This window comes from Terrapene carolina, unplaced genomic scaffold, assembly GCF_002925995.2.
Source record: "Terrapene carolina triunguis isolate 2854851 unplaced genomic scaffold, T_m_triunguis-2.0 Scaffold449, whole genome shotgun sequence".
Classification (NCBI taxonomy): Eukaryota; Metazoa; Chordata; order Testudines; family Emydidae; genus Terrapene; species Terrapene triunguis.
The window spans coordinates 3,879,491-3,900,850 of NW_020664800.1; the positions used below are offsets into that span (position 1 = coordinate 3,879,491).

Below are 21,360 nucleotides of genomic sequence, written 5' to 3' on the forward strand. Positions count from 1 at the left end.
CTAGGAATTATTTATCTAGGCACCTGTGTTATACAGGAGGTCAGACTAGATAATCAGAATGGTCACTTCTGGCCTTGGAATCTATCTACTATGGGCTTGTACAACACTCGGCACTGTGGGGCTCCAAGCTGATATGAGGCCTCCTGTGGCTACCGTCATACAAAAAATAACAATAACACAGTGGGATATTAAGTTCACCCAATCCTGCTCCTCTGGTTCATCCCAAGTTTCCCACTGAAGGCGACAGGACACTTGAAGGGATGGAGAAAGTCAGATTGGGCTCATTATTTGGCACCCTATTTTAATCTTTCAGAAGACACATTCTCATGAACTTTGTGAGACAGGATTCAGACTGGCTCCATTCAATAATCAACACTGGACAATACTGCACTTGCCGCGTGGATGACGCAATGGCTGTTAATCCAATACTGAACATGTCCTACAAGGCCATTTAAATCAGCTACAGTAGTGAACTTTGTCTATGTTGCAATCTCAGTTGAAACCACTGGAATGTGAAGTATGGGAAGGCAGTGCTGAGAAGGCAGAGGCGGGATTAGTTCTGTATGGGTTATTGCATATATTGCAGAGCCCTAAATGTTAAGCAGAAGAGAGGGTGGCAAGAAGACGGTGTGGAGCTGCTATTGCAGAGACCAGCACCAGCCATGGGAAGGGCTGCCCAGAAAACCCTCATCTCTTTACTCTGGCTAGCAGCAACAATTTGTAAGGCTGAGGACACCTGCCCAGGTGAGTGAAAGACAATCCCTGCTCACAACAGCATTTCACACTATGGTTCTTGCCAACCTGGACCCTGGAGAACTGGGAACTGTTACATTCAGCTGCCTTCAACATGTAAGATCTTCAGGGATCTTTGTCATCCCTACAGGTCTATAAAGTGCTTATCAGGCTCATGGTGCAATATAAATAATAAAAAGAACAGCTTCTTTGACCAAAATTACTTTGAAAAAATTAATCTGTATTGCAAAAATGGCCACCGCAGATGAGACGTGGTCAAAAATAGGACACAGTTTTTGCAAATAATTTTGTGAAAATCTCTTTTTTTTTCATTGAAATTTTCTGAAATCTGACATTTTTTGACCTGCTCTTCCTCACACTCATTTCCAAATTTCTAACACCCTCTCCTCCCCCCACGTTGCTGCTGGAATCTCTCCATCTAATGTTCTCATCACCATTGTATGTTGACACCAAAGCATTTTTAACCCAGTAAGTGACCAACCCACAGGCTGTGAAATGTCCACTTATTAACACGTTCTGGGAAATCTAAACCCGAACTTTAAAGCTCAGAGGAACCCTCTGATAGTAGATTAGACTTTTTAAAACTCATGGTTACTTAGTTAAGGTTATCATTTTAATAAATACCAGTACTGTGTATCTAATAGCAGACATCCACAATAGAGATCTTTGTATAATGATACTTACTTTCACTGCTGTATTTTGGATTGAAAATCCAGCTGCATTTGAGGGTTAATTTTAGTTCACCATAAAATCCTATGATCCTTATGCAGGATTTAATCAATTTTGTACAGACCTAGTTCAGGCAAACTACCTTTGAAGGAAATGGGTGTTTTGCTGAAAAAGGAATGAATACAGGATTCACCCTCTTATGGATAAATTAATGTATTATTTCAGAGCAGTACTGCTTTTAAGTTTCATTTCCTTACATTCATGATCATTTAAAAAATCATTCGCTACCTATGATTTATGCCCAAATGTTCCAAATTAGGAGGCAGGATTCCTATGTCATAGGGTTCCTATGTCACAGGAAATATTAATTAATTTTTTTCTCATTCTGTTGGCCTCTAAGATTTCCACATTAATGGAGCTCAATGGAGTTGTCGACTGTGTTCCTATTTTTCTCCACTAATATCCCTGTTAATAATTTTAAATCTAATAATGTGTATAACACAGGGGGACACTGTTAAGATGAAAAAATCAATTTTTAAAAATCGATTACCTGTGTTTGTAACAACAACTGTTTTTAAAATTAATTTGCTTTTGGACAATTTCTTCACTGAATGACAACTTTTTGTTTTTTTCTCTGCATTTCATTCTGCTTGCACAATGAGAACCAGCTAGTCAATGTAACTTTTCATAGAATCATAGAACTGGAAGGGACCTTGAGAGGTCATCTAGTCCAGTCCCTTGCACTCATGGCAGGACTGAGTATTACCTAGACCATCCCAGACAGGTGTTTTCAAAATGATGGAGATTCCACAACCTCCCTAGGCAATTTATTCCAGTGCTTAACCACTCAGACAGTTTGTTTCTCTTTAGTTAATTTCATTAAGAGGGTCTCATGAACTGGTATAATTCCGCAATGGTTGGGTTGCAAACACGGAAGGGAGGTATATACATCAAAATTAACTCATATGTTTTTTAAAAAATCACTTAAATGTAATAAGTCTGTTTCTTTTAACTTTTCACTAAAACTTAAAACAGAAACAAAGAGTAATGATCACCCCAAAACCCTTTAATTTTAGGGCATTGTCTCTCAAATTCATAAAACTGAAGAAAATGTTGCATTTATCACTAATAGAGAAAACAAAAATTAAGGAACTATCTAGGGTCTCATTTGCTTGGTTTTCTGCAGAATGTTTCAGATGATGAGAAACTAACACATATTATTTATGGATTCATTTCTTTCCCCAGAGGTGAGGATAGTGGGACTCAGCGGTTCTGATAAACTCGCCGTTCTCCAAGGCTGTCCTGGGTTTCCTGGTGCCACAGGAGCCAAAGGAGAACCAGGAGCTGCAGGAATGAAAGGTACATTCCCAGGCACTGAAAGGGAATCAGGCATAGATGGTGCTGATGTAAATGGGAGTTACTTATGTGATATGCTCAGACTTTGGAGATTCCCTCACAAACTCTGATATGAGGAAACTCTGCCCAACTCATAGGGCAAATCTTCCGTATCCTTCGGTGATGGATTGGAACTTCAGAATAACCAAGGTTTGAAATATTGTCCATTCTCTTTGGCGCATCAGATTGGCAATCAAGTCCTCTAGTTCATTCCCCATCTCTGTCACTGTCTCACTGTGTGATCCTGGGCAAGTCACTTCCTCTCCCTGAGCCTCAATTTCCCCCTCTGTATAATGGCTATAATGGTCCTTTACCTTCCAGGGGTTATCTGAGGCATATTTTGTTGATCTGTGTAAAGCACTCTGAGAACTTTGAGAGGGGCTAGAGAAGAACAAATAATGATGATTATTTTGAGCCATGGAATTTTTAATAGTAGTGTGACCGGGGTCCTAGTGGGAGCCAGCTGTGGTCACATAGGCTTGGTCTACACTTACCCCCCAAGTCGAAGTAAGGTACGCAAATTCAGCTACGTGAATAACGTAGCTGAATTCGACATACCTTACTTCGAACTTACTGCGGTTCAGACGCGGTCCACACGCGGCAGGCAGGCTCCCCGTCGACTCCACGGTACTCCTCTCGTTGAGCTGGAGTACCGCAGTCGACGGCGAGCACTTCCTGGTTCGATTTATCGCGTCCAGACCAGACGCGATAAATCGAACCAGGAAGTTCGATTTCCAGCCGCCGAACTAGCGGCTAAGTATAGACCAGCCCTCAGTTAGGGTGAACTGCAAAGAATGGGGCAGCCAAGCCCCAAAAAGCTGGTGGATGTTCCAATACCTAGATTGACCAGGCCAGCATCAAACAGCTTCTTTATTACCTCACTGGTTACTCAGAAGTCCCAACAACACAGTTCCCTTAAGTGATCCAGCCTCAGGCCTCCATCCAGGTACCCACGTCAAATATGATGACAATTTCTGTAAAGCTTATTTCATCATAGAAAAGAAAAGGTTCGACCAATCCCAAAGGACGGATACATTACCTCCCAGGTTAATGAATGTTTCAGATCTTACCCAAATACACGCTACAGCCAATTCTTATTAACTAAACTAAAATGTATTAAAAAACCAAAGAGAGAGAGTATGATTAAAAGATCAATGTACATACAGACATGAGTTCAATTCACAGCAGAGATTATGAGCTTTGTAGTTGCAAAGAGTTCCTTTAGAATTCAGTTCATAGGTCATAGTCCAATGTCCCAATCTCATATTCAGGGCTATCCCATGTTTACAATTCATTGAATTGATAGGATGTTGTTTTGACCTCTGAATGATCAGAAGACAGCATGGACAGGGACTGTTGATTACGCTGTCGACCCTACTCATACATATGTAAATAGACAAAAACACAAACATTAGCTCCCCACATGTCTTTATTTATTTTGCAGGATGTTTAACCCTTTCCAGCCATGCCTCACAGGCAGTATGTAGAAAATGGTTGTTTACCAGCTTTGGCAGGGCCATCCCTAGCTATTCTGGGGCCCTACGTAGCCCCCTCACGGGGAGGGGCAGGCGTCTCTGTGGGTGGGGAGGCTGGCCCCAGGCCTCCGTGGGGGGAGGACTGGCTTGGGGGGTAGGGAGGAACCACCCCCCAGCACTCACTGACGGCGCGGCTGGGGCCGGGTCCCTGCACTTCCCACCGCCGGCGAGTACAGGCCCGGCCCTGCTGCAGTCCTCAGGGGCGGGAAGAGGCAGGGCAGGGGCGGAACAGGGTGGGGGCTTTGGGGAAGGGGTGGAGTGGGGGCAGGGCTGGGGCGGAGCAGGGGTGGGAAGAGGTGGGGCGGGGGCGAAGCAGGGCGGGGGTTTTGAGGAAGGGGTGGAGTGCGGGCAGGGCTGGGGCGGAGCAAGGGTGGGAAGAGGCGCGGCAGGGGCGGGGGGCCTGGGGAAGAGGCAGGGCAGGGGCTGGAGCAGTACGCAGCGGCGCAGGGCACCAGGAAATGTGGTGCCCCAAGTTTCCTGGTGCCCTATGCAGCTGCGTACTTTGCATATGGGTAAGGACGGCCCTGAGCTTTGGTTCTCACCTGGCAGCAAGATGTGCTTGTCCCATTGACTTCAATGGGCCTCCATGCAAGAGTCCATGCTAGGGAATCCTGATGTGAGATCAGGGAGTCAGCGAGCCAGGTGCAGATACATTATTTGAATTTCGACACAGATGGGTTATTGTAATTCCAGGTTGGGGTGGTGGGTGGGGATTATGTACTCAGTATTTACACTACCTTGGAAACTATTCAGTCAGTTTTCTGTGTTTGCAGGGGAACGGGGACCTCAGGGGATCCCTGGAAAGGCGGGACAAACTGGCCCAAAAGGTAAAGTAACAAAGGGCAGAGAACTGTGTTTTCCTATATGTGACCTAAGAACAGGAAATTTGTTTTTAATCAAATATCAATTAGAGCTAGTTATAAAACACCAATTCCTATAATATCTGGGCTCGAACAACCACCAGATCTTCCCTTCACTCTATATTTGACAAGAAAGTGTTTATTATTGCAACAGAACTTCAGTTCTGATCCACTGTCAAGATCTCGGTATCTCTGATCAGTCTTTCCTATCTTATTTTTTGTTCAATCAGGAGAAAGAGGTCCTGCTGGCCCCACTGGAGTGAAAGGTGAGAGACCTCAGATGATTCTTCTCACTGCAGAGCACTTTAGGGTGCTGTTCGTGGTGATAGAAGAACCGGGAGCCACATTTCCCCCCATCCCAGTGTACAATTTTCCCTTCTGGCTTCTCACCGAAAGAAAAAGCTGAACCAAAAAATTGGTTCAGATTGAACAAGAAGTGTCATTTGACCCAAACCAACAGGTTTTGAGTGGGTTTTTTTAATCTCCTTTTGTTTTTGTTTAATAGCCAAATGACTAAACAAAATGTTTCAAAATGAACAGTTGGAACATTTTAATAATGTCAAAGCAAAACTTTTTGACTACGTGGGAAAATTTCCGCTGATTTATTTTTGTTTGCTTACGTTGGCTGTATGTGTTTGCCAAATGTGAGCTGAATTTGTGAATTGTTTCGGACACGAAACTGCATTTTTTTGGTGAATAATATATTAGCTGAAAACATTTCAACAGCTCTAATTATAATGTCTGACATATCACAAGGTCCTTGGCAGTCACAGGAAATTACTCCAGGAATCAAACCGCACTAGGCCAGTGGTTCTTAAACTTCATTGCCCGGCAACCTCCTTCTGACAACAAAAATTACTACATGATCCCAGGAGGGGTGACCAAAACCTGAGCCAGCCAGAGCCTCGCTGCCCTTGGCAGGGGGGCCAAAGCCTGAGCCCCACGACCCGGGGTGGGGGGCCTGTAACCTGAGCCCCTCCACCCAGGGCTGAAGCCCTCGGGCATCAGCTTCAGCCCCGGGCGGTGGGGCTCGGGCTTCCGAGCAAGACTAACACTATCCCTGGTGACCCCATTAAAACAGGGTTGCGACCCACTTTGGGGTCCCGACCATAGTTTAAGAACCACTGTGTTAGGCTAACGCATCTTCGCTCATTACATAGGAGCTGGGAAGCATGCACCCAGCTGCAGTGTTGACATATCCTAAGGGTGAAATTCAGCCAGTGAAGAGGACAAGAGAAGATAAATATATCACTTAAGTTCCACTAGTGGGCTACTTTAACAGATTGTGTGGAGTGTAAGTGATACATAGGCCTTGAACTAGCCCCCTGCACAATTAACCCCCAAGTGGGTGTTGAAATGAGAGCTCAAACTATGGAGATGATCTCTATGGAAAACAAGGATTTTATTCTGAGTTCTTTCTTTAGGAGATAAAGGAGCATCGGGAACTCTTGGAACAGTTGGTGAGACCCTCTGCACTTTCCTTTATATTGAGCACATCACTTCAGTTTCATTTCTGCTGAGCTGGAACTTGAGTGGTTTAAGAATCTTCCTTCTTGAATAGTTACCATGCCCATAGTATTGAGCTCACCAATATTCCTGTAAGTGTTGGAATGTCGGAAGAGAGAAATAGCTCTGTCTACAAAACAGGTAGTCAGTACAGTGTTGCAACTAAGGTGACCAGACAGCAAATGTGAAAAATCGGGATGGGGGTGGGGGTAATAGGAGCCTATATAAGAAAAAGACCCAAAAATTGGTACTGTCCCTATAAAATCGGGACATATGGTCACCCTAGTTGCAACATCTGCAATAACTCCAAGCAGATGACCTTTGGTATTAGAGATAATATTTGGCATGTAAGTGAAAACTGTAGATCCAGATGTATATCCTGGAGAAGGCTGCTTTCTCTTACCCCTCCTTATACTCCTCACATACTGGGGGTGGGGAGTATGAATGACAAGAAATGGATCCTGTTTAAATGCTCGTTTAAAGGAGTGCCCCTTTTTCTATTTAATTAATTTCACTTGGGATTTTTATAACATATTGACTCAAATTCACAGCTAGTGTAAGCAGGTGTAACACCCCTGACTTTGTGGGCATTGCTTCTACTTACTGATCAGCGATTAATTTAGTCCATTAAGGACCAATTCTTACCCCTGCAAGTGGGAACCTCACGAGAGGGTTACAAAACAGTCTTGGCTAGTTATGAATGCCATCTTTTTTATCCCAGACAGGAAGTGCAGATCAGAGATGAGTGTGATTCCATTAAGACTTGGTTTTGCACAAGCACAAACCTGTCCGGTGCCTTTTCTAGTACATTGCTATCCCAGCTCTCACTGTTGGCACAGTTTAAAAGACAATACAAAGTTCTCTGGTTCAAATTTCACTTCCATTGTTTCTTTTCCTGTCCAGGAGAGGAAGAGCTGGACGATATACAGTGTCAGAAAGGTGAGCATTTCTTATAACCACAGAACTATCATCTCATTCCTTCGAGGGAATGCAGCCGTGATGGCTGAAACCTCAGGAATGATGAACAAATATTTTAAAATGACTAATGTGACCACTTCGCCCTTTTCCTGTTTTACCTGCCAGATGGTTGGGTATTTTTAAATGAATTATTTGTGCAATTAACCAGGGAATCTTTTGTGAAAACACATTTCAGCCAATGGGTTCACTTCCAATCTGTTTGATGTGAGTATTCCTAGGAGTGTTTGATATTCCCTTGCAGTGATTGCTCACCCAAGTCACATGATGACTAGAAGCCCTTCTGACTCACCAGGGATTTCAAAATGGCTGCACAGGCTCTTCCACCAGTACAAATCTTCGTGCACATTTCAGTTTTCATGAGTTTTCAAGACACTTTGAGCCAATCCTCTGTTTAGGTTGAGCTGTTCTCACACACAACACATGGGGTTGGGCAGTTGTTGTCTCTTTTCCTCTTTCAAACAAACTTAATAAGAACCACACTAGCACAGTGAAGTCTAAATAATTGTGTTTGCTAACTACAGAGAGCATGAAAAGCCTAGCTAGGTACATACGCTGCTGCTCTGGTAGGTTTCTAAAGATAGAACATAGAGAGCACCACTAGAGGGCTCACAAAGTATTTAAAAGGATACTACCCATTTCCCAAACACTACAGTCGGAAGGAGAGGAGATGGTGGTTCAAAGATTGTTTTCCATTTACCTGATTCTGCAATTGATTTGGCCCTCAGTGCAACATAAAGCAGCCCATGAATCCAAGGAGAGTTATACAACCAATTTATACATTTCAATTCCTCTTTTAACCAGGAGCAAAGAACTGCAAGGAGCTGTTAGCTAGAGGGAACATCCTGAGCGGCTGGTACACCATCTACCCCCATAACTGTAACGCCATGACCGTGCTGTGTGACATGGACACAGATGGTGGAGGATGGATTGTAAGAACAGAGCATAATGAAGCTCATTGGTTATTTGTCCTAAAAATGGGAGGTGGCCCTTAACCAGTGGGTTGCAGCTAGTAGAAAAGCATGAAGACGGAAACTCTGAAGCTGTCAGCTCACCATGGTCAGCTGAACAAAACCACTGAGCCCTTCTAATCCTCCTAATCCTTGTCAAAGTCTCCAGACACCGTGGTTGTGAACACAGTGGGTTCTATGGAGGGAACCCGGAGCTTTAGAGTCAAAAAGTCCCCATCTGAGGGGACATTTGTCACTGGTCTGACACAGTTAACCAGGTTTCCCTTCTCCTGGCTATTCTCTGCCCGGCTCTCACAGCCTCCTCAATAGCTGCCCAGACTCTGGAACCAGAATTCCACCTTGGTCAAAGTCCTGGTGCATCAGCTGCTCTGTCGCTCAGGCAGCCCCTGAGTATGAGAGGAGAGAGCGTTCTAGGGAGCTGAGGAGATGAAGGGTTTGAACCCTGTATGTACATCACATTTAAACCTTCCAATTTATCATTGTGCTTATTTATATCCCAGTCGTGCCTAGAGAATCTGATGAAGATCAGGGTCCCATTGTGCTGGGTGCTGAACACACCCACTGAGAGACAGCCCCTGTCCTTTACAGCTCACACTCTCCATAGACAAGGCAGACAAAGGGCCGCACAGAAAGCAGAGGGGATGTGACTTGCCCAAGTGGCAGAACTGGGTATAGAACCCAGGCCTCCTGATTGCCAGTCCAGTGCTGTAGATTTCGGACCATGTGATCCTTTAACCTAGTGCTGTTGCTGCCAAGATTTAATACGATCCTGTGGGACAAGCCTCCAACTGCGATAGTCACCTGAGGCTGAAATAGATCTGACCACGTTAAATCTCATCCAATGATTTACAGCCTCAGAGTTTCTGGTCTCCTGCTCTACGTAGGATGGAAACCAATGTGGGATTTCCCAGCTAAGAACCTCCTGTTTCCCTGCAGGTGTTCCAGAGACGGGTGGATGGCTCCGTGGATTTTTTCCGTGACTGGAATTCGTACAAGAGAGGTTTCGGCAGCCGGCTGTCAGAATTCTGGCTGGGGAACGACAATATCCACCTGCTAACATCCCTTGGTAAAGACATCACTGATGCATTCTTTTCCTTACAGCAACCTTCTCCACCAAGCGTTGTTCCCACACTTTAGCCATGGATACAGGGTATAGAGTTGTACCATCAGTAGAGGTAACACTTCAGCTCCAGACACCCCTTCCTCTTCCTGTTCCTTACAGCCCAGTCCTGCCACACAAAGCTATTGAAACCAATAATGTTGTGGTAGCTGGGCTCGCTCCAGTCATGATTCATGGAGCAGCATTTGGTCCTCGGGTGGTTCGCCCACATTACAGCAATGAGGAATGCTACAGATGGATGGAAATTGCTGAACATTTTGCTTTCAAATTGTTTTCTAAAGGAACCAATGAGCTTCGTGTTGATCTCAGAGATTTTGACAATAAGTATCAATTTGCTACCTTTGGATCATTCAAAATTGCAGGGGAAACTGAGAAATACAAGCTGATCCTTGGAGCCTTTGTTAATGGCACTGCAGGTAGGTTCTGAGCTCGTCCTTTACCCTTTGTGGCAGATGGGGGGAAAAATTGGAAAGCGAGATGCAGAATATTCTATGGCAGAAGCAAAAGGTGATGTGAGCTGTGGAAGTGATCTCTTTCGGAAAACATCAGTTATTCTGCTATTGAACTATTTGAGCAGGAATCCATGTTCTAGTGACACCAGCTATTTAGTGTAATATGGATATCCTGCCTGAAAGCAGAATTCTGAGCAGAGTTAGGCACAACCACTGCTTGTTGTTTTCCTAAATTAAACCTGAATGCCCTTGAGAAACATCTGAATTAACCTAAGTAGGCACAGCTGGATTGTTACAAGTCACTGAGTGGGTGCACATGTGCATTTTGTGCAAACTACGCATCCAGACTCCCCCACACAGAGACAGAAACATTCTTTGACATGCAGAGTCTTTTGCAGGCCACTGCAGGATTGTTTAGGCACATTGCTTAGCCACATCACCTTGCCAACCTATTATGGAGGGCTTTAAATTAGGTTCAAAGGGGGTAGGTGATCAAAGTCCACCGCTAATAATAAAAAAGGGCCAGCTTAACAGAGGGTTAGATGTTGGGGGGGCAGGAGGTTGTATATGTACGGTAATAGGAGCAACAAGAGCGGGAAATCTGCTCAACATCTTAGATGTCTATACACAAATGTAAGCAGTATGGAGAATAAATAGGAAGAACTGGAAGTATTAGCACAATAGCTACATTATTAATTATTAACAGCTAGCCAAAGACTCAAAAAGTAACAGCAAAAATTTTTTTAAGTACATCAGAAGCAGGAAGCCTGGTAAACAACCAGTGGGGCCACTGGACAATTTTGATTCTAAAGGAGAACTCAAGAAGGATAAAGCCATTGCGGAGAAACTAAATGAATTCTTTGCATTGGTCTTCACAGCTGAAGATATGAGGGAGATTCCCAAACTTCAGCCATTCTTTTTAGGTGACAAATCAGAGGAACTGTCCCAGACTGAGGTGTCATTAGAGGAGCTTTTGGAACAGATTGCTAAATTAAACAGTAATAAGTCACCAGGACCAGATGGTATTCACCCAAGAGTTTTGAAGGAACTCAAATGTGAAATTTCAAACTGTGGTATGTAACCTATCATTTAAATGAGCTTCTGTACCTGATGACTGGATGATAGCTAATGTGATGCTATTTTAAAAAAAAAAGGGGGCTCCAAAGGTGATCCTGGCAATTACAGGCCGGTAAGCCTAACTTCAGTACGGAGCAAATTATTGAAACTATAGTAAAGAACAGAATTGTCAGACACATAGATTAACACAATTTGTTGCAGACAAGTCAGCGTGGTTTTGTAAAGGGAAATCATGCCTCACCAATCTACTAGAATTCTTTGAGCGGGTCAACAAACATGTGGACAAAGGGGATCCAGTGGACATAGTGTACTTAGATTTTCAGAAAGCCTTTGATAAGGACCCTCACAAAAGGCTCTTAAGCAAAGTAAGCTGTCATGGGATAAGAGGGAAGGTCCTTTCCTGGATAAGTAACTGGTTAAAAGATAGGAAACAAAGAGTAGGAATAAATGCTAAGTTTTCAAAATGGAGAGAGGTAAATAGTGGTGTCCCCCAGATGTCTGTACCCAGACCAGTACTGTTCAACATATTCATAAATGATCTAGAAAAAGGGGTGAATGAGGTGGCAAGATTTGCAGATGATACAAAACTACTCAAGATAGTTAAATCTGAAGCAGAGTGCAAAGAGTTACAAAGGCAGATCACAAAACTGGGTGATGGGCAACAAAATGGCAGATGAAATTCAATGTTGATAAATGCAAAGTAATGCACATTGGAAAACATAATCCCAACTATACATATAAAATTATGGGGTCTAAATTAATTGTTACCACTCAAGAAAGAGATCTTGGAGTCATTGTGAATAGTTCTCTGAAAACCTCTATTCAATGTGCAGCGGCAGTCAAAAAAGCTAACAGAATGTTGGGAGTCATTAAGAAAGAGATAGATAATAAGACAGAAAATATTATATTGCCTCTATATAAATCCATGGTATGTCCACATCCTGAATACTGTGTGCATCTCAAATATATATATATATATTGGAATTGGAAAAGGTACAGAAAAGGGCAACAAAAATGATTAGGGGCATGGAACAGCTTCCATATGAGGAGAGATTTAAAAGATTGGGACTTCTCAGCTTGGAAAGGAGACGGCTAAAGGGAGATACGATAGGGGCCTATAAAATTGTGACTGGTGTGGAGAAAATAAATAGGGAAATGTTATTTATTCCTTCTCATAACACAAGAACTAGGAGTCACCCGATGAAATTAATAGACAGCAGATTTAAAACAAACAAAAGAAAGTATTTCTTCACACAATGTGTAGTCAATTTATGGAACATGTTGCCAGGAGATATGCTGAAGACCAAGATTATAACAGGGTTCAAAAGAGAACTAGATAGGTTCATGGAGGATAGGTCCATCCATGGCTATTAGCCAAAAGGGGCAGGGATGGTGTCCCTAGCCTCTGTTTGCTAGAACACATAGGATGGATCACTTGATGATTACCTGTTCTGTTCATTCCCTCTGGAGCATCTGGCATTGGCCTCTGGCAGAAGTTGAAATACTGGGCTAGATGGACTTTTGGTCTGACCCAATATGGCCGCTCTTATGTTCTTGTTCCTTAACTGGCATCACAGAGACTTGGTTGGATAAGAATTGTTACAGCAATATTATAGAGGGGTGTAGTTTGTTCTGGAGAGACAGGCTGGAGGAGGTGTTGCATTATATACCAAGAATATATACACTTGTTCTGAGGCCCAGAACAAGGTGAGAGGCAGGCCCTTTGACAGTCTCTGGATAAAGAGAAAAGTGGTAAAAAGTAGAGGTGACCTCATAATAGGGTGTCTACTATAGTCCACCAAACCAGGAAGAGTAGGAAGATGAGATATTTCTAGAACAAATAGCAAAAATAGGCAAAACCCAGACCTGGTAGTAATGGGGGACTATAACTACTTAGTCCTCTACTTAGTGGGGATGGAGAGCTAATATCTGATGATATCAAGAAGGTTGAGGTGTTTAATGCCTATTTTGGTTCAGTTTTCACTAAAAAGGTTAATGGTGACCAGATACTCAACCCAATATCAGCAATAAGGGGGAATGAATGAAAGCCAGAATACGAAAAGAACACATTAAAGAATATTTAGATAAGTTAGATGTACTCCAGTCAGTGGGGCCTGACAAAATTCATCCCAGGAACCATTAGTAATTATCTCTGAGAACACCTGGAGGGCAAATGAGATACCAGAGGACTGGAGAATTACAAACATAGTCTCTATCCTTAAAAAGGGGAACAAAGAGAACCCGGAGAATATAGACCAGATATCCTAACTTCAATACTGGGGAAAATATTGGAACAAATTATTGTTTTGTAAGCACCTAGAGGAAAATAGTATTATAAGAAAGAGCCAGCATTGATTTGTCAAGAAGAAATCATGGCAAACCCATATCTAGTAGGGTCTCGCAGGGGTCAGTCCTGTGTCTGATATTATTCAATCCTTTCATTAATGACTGGGATAATGGAGTGGACAGTATTCTTTTAAAATTTGCTGATGACACCAAGCTGGGAGAGGTTTCGAGCATTTTGTAGGACAGAATTAGAATTCAAAACGACCTTGGCAAATTGGCCTGAATTCAACAAGTTGAAATTCAGTAAAGACAAATGCCAAGGGCTTCATTTAGGAAGGAAAAAGCCGTTGTTCTCAAACCTTTGTTTTGGTGACCCCTTTCACACAATAAGCCTCTGAGTGCGGCCCTCCTTATAAATTAAAAATACGTTTTTAATATTTAATACTATTATAAATGCTGGAGGCAAAGCAGGGTTTGGGGATGGAGGCTGACAGCTTGTGACTCCCCATGTTTAGTCTTGAGAAAAGAAGACTGAGAGGGGACCTGATAACAGTCTCAAGGGCTCATACAAAGAGGACGATGATCAATTGTTCTCCATGTCCACTGGTGGTGGGTTAAGAAGTTGTGCGCTTAATCTGCAACAAGGGAGACTTAGGTTAGATAATAGGAAAAGCTTTCTAACTATGAGGATAATTAAGCTCTGGAATAGGTTTCCAAGGGAGTATGTGTAATCCCCACCAATGGTAGTTTTTAAAAACAGATTGGCCAATCACCTGTCAGGGTTGGTCTAGGTTGACTTGGTCCTCCCTCCGCATAAGGGGCTGGGCTTGATGACTTCTTGAGGTCCCTTCCAGCCCTACTTCTCTGTGACTCTGTGATTCTTTGGTCCTGAATCCTCAACCCATTCCCTGGTAAGCTGTTAGTGTTAGAAGCGCACTGACTGCAATGAGTTACTCTGCATTTATGGTGGTGTCACTGAGATCAGAATATGGTCTGGTGGAAAATCTTTCTTCAAGGAAGTAGAACTGCAGTCTCTCTCCTGGACTCCAGGGAGATTTTTATTGCCTGGTGAAAGGAGAAATTTAGCAACCCCACTGCAGAACTGCCAGGCTGGGCTGTGGGATCTGAACTGTAAAAACATGTAGTAAATACTGTACACACAATTATTGTTTCCACAGGAGATTCATTAACCATCCACAACAACATGCCGTTTACAACCCGAGACTTTGACAATGACCTGTATTCAGGTAACTGTGCAACATCCTTTAAAGGAGCCTGGTGGTACAAGGATTGTCATTGGTCCAACCTGAACGGATTATACTTGAGAGGAGCCCATGAAAGCTATGCTGATGGGGTGAACTGGAAGACAGGCAAAGGGCAAAAGTACTCCTACAAGGTGTCAGAGATGAAATTTAGGCCCGTGTAGCCAATCAGGGAAGCAGTTATAGTAATTCCACTTAGCTCTTATACAGCAATTATAGGCCTGTCATATCGATCATTTATCTGGAGATGTGCTGAGATGAATTCTTTTTATAGCACAATGTTTTCTGTGTCTTTCATGTTCTGTTTTTCTGCTCACCCAATGAGAAGTGCAGCCATTTATGTAACAGAAAGTAGAAATATGGGCTCATTAGTCAGTCATGGAATGGGTAAATCTCTGCAAAGCTACTAAATAAATGGTTAAATACACATGGACCCAAAGTCATAAGTAAAGCTAGAGCCCATCACCTTCAGCGCAATAACTGCAAGCCCCTAATACCTGAGCTAAGTAAGTCTCTTTAGCTGGGTGTAATGGGCCATTGTCTTTGTATACCAGCCACTAAGGGAAGACATCAAATTACACACTCCGCCCCTGCAGTGCACTAGCACTAGAGCTGGTAACATAAGGCAAAAATAGTTTTGTGGGGAAAAAATGAAATTTCTACGTTGTTTTCATTTCAAAGGGTTGAAAATGAACCTTTTTTGGTTTTGTTTTTAATTGTTTGTATTTTTTTCCAATTCCTTCCCCCTGATATGTATTAACAAAAATGTCGTTGAATGTTCTCATTTACCAAAATCCTGGCATTCTATGTACAAAAAAACATTTGTCGTCATCATGAGAATATTTTTGATAAAAAAAGAAATGCTGAAAATTTCAATAAAAAATATTGTTAATTTTTCCAGTCAAACAAAACATTACAATGATGTCAATGATATTTTATTAAAATTTTCATTAAAAAAAAAGCTGTTTGTCCATTGAAAACTCTTAGTGTCTGGTGACTGTGACAAAAAACCCAGAGCACCATGTCTCAGCGCCTGGGTCAGCTGACTCAGGCTCACAGGGCTATAAGATTGCAGTGTCGACATTCAGGCTTGGGCTGGAGCCTGGGCTCTGAGACTCTTCCCTGTGTGTGTGTCACAGCCTGGGATCCAGTCTGAGTCCAAACATCTCTGCTGCAATGTTATAGCTTCGCAGCTCGAGCCCCGAGAGCCTGGGTTGGCTGACCCAGGCTAGCTGCGGTTATGCCACAAGTCTTTTATTGCAGTGTAAACATGCCCTTAGCTCCATGCTCTGTCTTCTGCTGCTTCCATTACCAGAGGCCTCACCACAGCTCCTACCACTGTCATGCAATTTTTCCTCTGCTGCTAGTGAATCATTTCCCTTGGAAGCTGCATCTGCCAGTGGCGAACCTTCGCCTCTGTTAGTAAAGCAAACACTGGCTCAATGATGTGCATTTCGCAGACTTTTTTTTTTTTTTTAAACATACAAGACAGTTCAATTTCATCAGAGCTAAAAAAATGCCTGGCCTTGCACTAGGTGAATTAGAGAGGTGGGAAGGCAAAGTGTAACCATGCTAGAAGGAGACACAATTTGTCTGGGTACACTGGGGAGTACAAGAGTGGGTAGCTACCTCTGCCAGGAGCATTGTTCCCCAGAGGGGGCATGTCAGAGAAGAGTGATGGTGCAAATAGAAGAGTTCTGCAAGGATCTCAGGCTACATCTGTACTAGAAAATTGGGAGGCATAACAGGCCATAGTCTCTCCTGATGCTGGTATTACTCCCAGGGTTGGATTAAAGCAACCCGTGGCCCTAGACTACCCCAACATGGCCCCCACCAACTTGGATTGCTGGTGGCAGGGCCCTCCTCCCCTTCCAGGGAATCAGAGACAATGGCATGGGGCATCTTTTTCTTCCTCAGAAGAATAAAGTGTGTTTGTAACAGCATCTCCTTACAGGCCTGTAATGGGTCCCCACATGCACCACCTGGGTCCTGAGACATGGGGAACAGTCAGAACTGAGGGGGGGGAGACACTTTTGGTTAGGAACATTGGGGATTCTGTGGTCATGTGACATAGTGTGTTTGCCAGCATCGCCTTTAGTAATTAAAAAGTATTAATATCTCAAATCATTTAATATTTTTTTGCTTATATATTTCTCTTTAATCAAACCCTTACATAAAGTTTATAGCTTTTTGTTTGCTTATGTGAGTTTGAATTATTGATGAGTATAAGGGTATGTCTACACTACAGGATTAATCCGAATTTAGATAATTCGAATTTGGGAAACAGGTTGTATAAATTCGATTGTGCGCGGCCACACTAAGCACCTTAATTCGGTTTTAAACCACATTAATTCGGTGGTGTGCGGCCACACTACCCCATTAACTTAAACACAGTAATTCGGTGATGTGCGTCCACACTAACCCTAATTTGAATTAACAAAATCGATTTAGGCTCTACTCCGTTCGTCGAGGTGGAGTACAGAAATCGATTTAAAGGGCCCTTTAATTCGAATTAACTGGCTCTGTAGTGTGGACGGGTGAAGGGTTAATTCGGATTAAGGCAGCTAAATCCGAATTAAAGTCCTAGTGTAGACCAGGCCTAAGTGTGGTAGCCATGGCCTTTGGTCTACACTGCAGAGTTAGGGAGATGTAAGGCAGCTTACGTCACCCTAACTCTGTAAGCGTCTACACTACAATGTTGCTCCCAGTGATGTAAGTCGCTCGTTGTACCGATTTAATAATGCCACCTCCGCGAGAGGCATAGTGCTTAGGCCGGTGTAGTTAGGTTGACGCAGCCTCAGTGTAGACGCTGCATTGACTGATTGCTGTCAGTCCCGGGGTGGCAGGGCTCTGGCTCTCAGTGCCCCACAATGCTCCTGGTGAGGACACGCACCACTGCTCCATGGACATCCTTGGGGTATTTGCTATTAGTTACAGGGAGAGTAAAACTGGCCCTTTTAAATCTCCTTCCCATTGCTCCCTGATTCAGCAGAGTATCGACTGTGTTATCCTCCAGCAGTTTACAGGTGAAGCCAGGGAGCCAGAAAGAGAATAATTTCTGACATATGCCTCTACGTGGTGTTGTGGCTGGGATCGGCAGAAAAGGACCTAGGGGTTACAGTGGACAAGAAGCTGGATATGAGTCAACAGTGTGCTCTTGTTGCCAAGAAGGCTAACGGCATTTTGGGCTGTATAAGTAGGGGCATTGCCAGCAGATCGAGGGACGTGATCATTCCCCTCTATTTGACATTGGTGAGGCTTCATCTGGAGTACTTTGTCCAGTTTTAGGCCCCACACTACAAGAAGGATGTGGAAAAATGGTAAAGAGTCCAGCGGAAGGCAACAAAAATGATTAGGGGGCTGGAGCACATGACTTATGAGGAGGGGCTGAGGGAACTGGGATTATTTAGTCTGCAGAAAAGAAGAATGAGGGGATTTGATAGCTGCTTTCAACTACCTGAAAGGGGGTTCCAAAGAGGATGGATCTAGACTGTTCTAGGGGTACCCAGAGGACTGAACAAGGAGTAATGGTCTCAAGTTGCAGTGGGGGAGGTTTAGGTTGGATATTAGGAAACACTATTTCACTAGGAGGGTGGTGAAGCACTGGAATGGGTTACCTCGGGAGGTGGTGGAATCTCCATCCTTAGAGGTTTTTAAGGCCCAGCTTGACAAAGCCCTGGCTGGGCTGATTTAGTTGGGGATTGGTCCTGCTTTGAGCAGGGGGTTGGACTAGATGACCTCCTGAGGTCCCTTCCAACCCTTATATTCTATGATTCTATGATACCTTCTAGAGTGTTCTGCTTCACTGCCAGAAGCCACACACCTCTTAGCTCAGCTCCAGTGTAACTCCCTTCATAAATTCTGAGCCGCATGCCGCAGTGTCTGTAGTGTTGGCTTTGGTCGGAACAACAGCAGCTCCTCAGACTCTTCCTCGGAATGACCCCTTCCTGTTCCCTGCGCGGTTCCTGACTCTTCCCTTTCCGTAAAAAGACAAACAAACCAGAGACACTTCAAACGGCCATGCCTGGCTCCCCAGGCTTTAAACCTTGCCTCACCGGTAGACTGTCAATACCCGTCTCTGATGGTCACTCCCAGCGTGTTCGCGGCCTGGGGGAGACTCACGTTCTGCAGAAGTGCCACCCCTCCCCACCAGCTCACGCATCACCCACGGCCGTGTCAGACATGGGATCCTCCTCTAAGACGAGCACAAAGGATCCAGCCGCCATGACAACAAAGAAGCATCTCACTCCTCCCCCCAGGGAGAATCGCTGTGCAAACCGCGATCTCCGACCGCTAAATCCGCCCGGTACTGTCGGCATGCAGAGCCTCGGACCGCGTGGCACCGGGTTCGTCCAGTGCAGAGGCAACCCAAGGAGCAAAGACCTGGTGCGGTCTAGCTCTGAGACAGGCAGCCGTGGCAAAACAAAGCCTGTTCCCTCAGGGCCTAGAGAGCTGAAGCCCTCGGCACCGAGCAGTGCTATGACGCCACCTGTTGTTCCTACATATTACAGCAAGCCCACAGCACCGGCAGCACAGATGCTGACTAACGTCTGTGTGCCTCCTATGCCTGCACCTAACTTCCCGGTGCCGCAGCATTTCGTTAGCCAGGCACAGGGCTGGCCTTACCATGAGGCGAACTGAGGCGGCCGCCTCAGGTGCCAGACTGGGGGGGGAGGGCGCCCTTAAGACCCAGAGTGTAGAAAATTGTGTCCGCTGCTGGTGCATATGTATTCTTTCTGCTCCAGTTGCACAGAGATGGTGGAGTGCTGTGCTGGAGGAAGGAGGGCACAAGGGACCTAACAGGCAGGCAGGAGAAAAGGTGAGAGGGAATAACAGAAAGCAGCAGGAGCTGCAGGGAGAGAGAGGAGAAGGAGCCTCTTATGTATCTCTCCAGCACCCCCAGGAGCCCGGACTGATTCACACCAGCTTCTCAGAGAGCTTCCTGTTTCCTGCTGCTTCCCTGAAAACCACTTGAGGGGAACAGGCAGTCAACTGAAGTAGTAGGAGCCAGTTAGCCCCTTAAGCCGCTGATATCTTCCCTCACTCAGGCCCTGTTAGCAGCCTGCTTTTTTGTCCCCTTCAATTGAGTGTCGAGAGCCACTGTAGCTGGCACAGAACAGCAGTCATGAGTGAAAGAAGAAAACGCCCCTCTGGGGCAGCATTCAGAAAAAGAAAGAAAGCAAGGGAAGCTTTTCTATTTAAGCAGGAAGGAGCTCTCCTGAGATACATAGACACAAATGTTCACGGTGAGCCTTCCGGCCCCAGTGAGGATGTGAGTGGTGAGGAGATGCCTGATCTTCCAGTTAGTCAGAGTGCAGGTGACCTGGCAGCTACTGCAGCATCCATATCTCCATCTCAAATGGATGGAACCATGCATATTCCTGAAGAAAAGTGTAGATCAGAGAAGAGTGTGGTGGAGGCGCAAGAAACAGCTGCTGCTGAGTTTAGTTCCTTAAGTCTAGATGATCCAGGACTGTGGACCCACTTGAGCAGTAGTCTGAGGGACTTCCTTGTACTGCATGGCAAGTGAAAAACTTCATGTTCCCCAAAGACAATGAAAATAGAAGTTTCCATCCAACACATTACTGGCATGAAATCCCCAATGGTGACAAAGTGGAGAGGCGATGGCTTATGTACTCAAAAACCCAGAATGCTGCATGCTGTTTTGTTACAAGTCTAATGTTCCAGCCACATTGGGTTCTACAGGAACAAAGGACTGGAAAAATCCGGCTAGAAATCTGGTATGCCATGAGAAGGCAGCAAATCACCAGAGAGCATTCCATAGATGGAAAGAGCTTGAGATGAGACTGAGGTTAAAGGCCAGCATAGATGATCAGCATCAAGAGAAGATTGCATCAGAGTCTCTTTACTGGAAAAATGTTCTGAAAAGGCTCATTGCCATTGTGAGAATGCTTGCTACCCAAAACCTAGCACTGCGTGCCACTTCAGATCAACTGTATGTGCCAAACAATGGAAACTTCCTTAAAATTGTGGAGCTGATGGCTGAGTTTGATGCTGTACTCCAGGAGCATCTAAGAAGAGTCACCATCGAAGAAATGTACACACACCACTACCTTGGAAAAACAATTCAAAATGAGATCATACAGTTACTGGCAACAAAAGTCAAACAGAAGATTGTGGCAGATCTGAAGTCAGCAAGATATTACTCTGTTATTCTGGACTGCGCACCTGACATCAGCCATATGGAACAAATGACTTTAATGGTACGTTTTGTAACAACAACAGAACCTAGTGAAAATGTCCCTGCAATGGTGACCGTCAGAGAGCATTTTCTAGAATTTGTTGACATTGATGATACTACAGGAGCTGGTATGACAAATGTGCTTCTTAAAAAGCTGGAAGATACGGGAATTGCGATAGCTGACATGAGAGGTCAGGGCTACGATAATGGTGACAACATGAGAGGAAAGAACAGAGGAGTGCAAACATGGATCCGAGAGTTAAACCCTCGAGCTTTTTTTGTCCCATGCAGTTCTCA

General features: G+C 44.3%; 1 protein-coding gene across 1 annotated transcript; it reads left to right on the forward strand.

Moving 5' to 3' along the window:
• The first annotated feature begins 555 nt into the window (after positions 1 to 555).
• Positions 556 to 15,288, forward strand: LOC112125037 (ficolin-1-like). The gene is made up of 10 exons (XM_026658491.2): positions 556 to 744; positions 2,668 to 2,781; positions 5,126 to 5,179; positions 5,443 to 5,478; positions 6,637 to 6,672; positions 7,622 to 7,657; positions 8,498 to 8,625; positions 9,601 to 9,730; positions 10,066 to 10,200; positions 14,778 to 15,288. The coding sequence occupies exons 1-10, from the start codon at positions 564 to 566 to the stop codon at positions 15,023 to 15,025; spliced, it is 1,098 nt and encodes a 365-aa protein (XP_026514276.1). The 5' UTR covers positions 556 to 563; the 3' UTR covers positions 15,026 to 15,288.
• The last annotated feature ends 6,072 nt before the right edge of the window (positions 15,289 to 21,360 follow it).

Coding starts and splice junctions, on each gene's coding strand:
- LOC112125037 (XM_026658491.2), top strand. CDS start 564: ATGGGTTATTGCATATATTGCAGAGCCCTAAATGTTAAGCAGAAGAGA. Junction 6,673..7,621: donor GGGAACTCTTGGAACAGTTG/GTGAGACCCTCT, acceptor TTTCCTGTCCAG/GAGAGGAAGAGCTGGACGAT. Junction 7,658..8,497: donor CGATATACAGTGTCAGAAAG/GTGAGCATTTCT, acceptor TCTTTTAACCAG/GAGCAAAGAACTGCAAGGAG.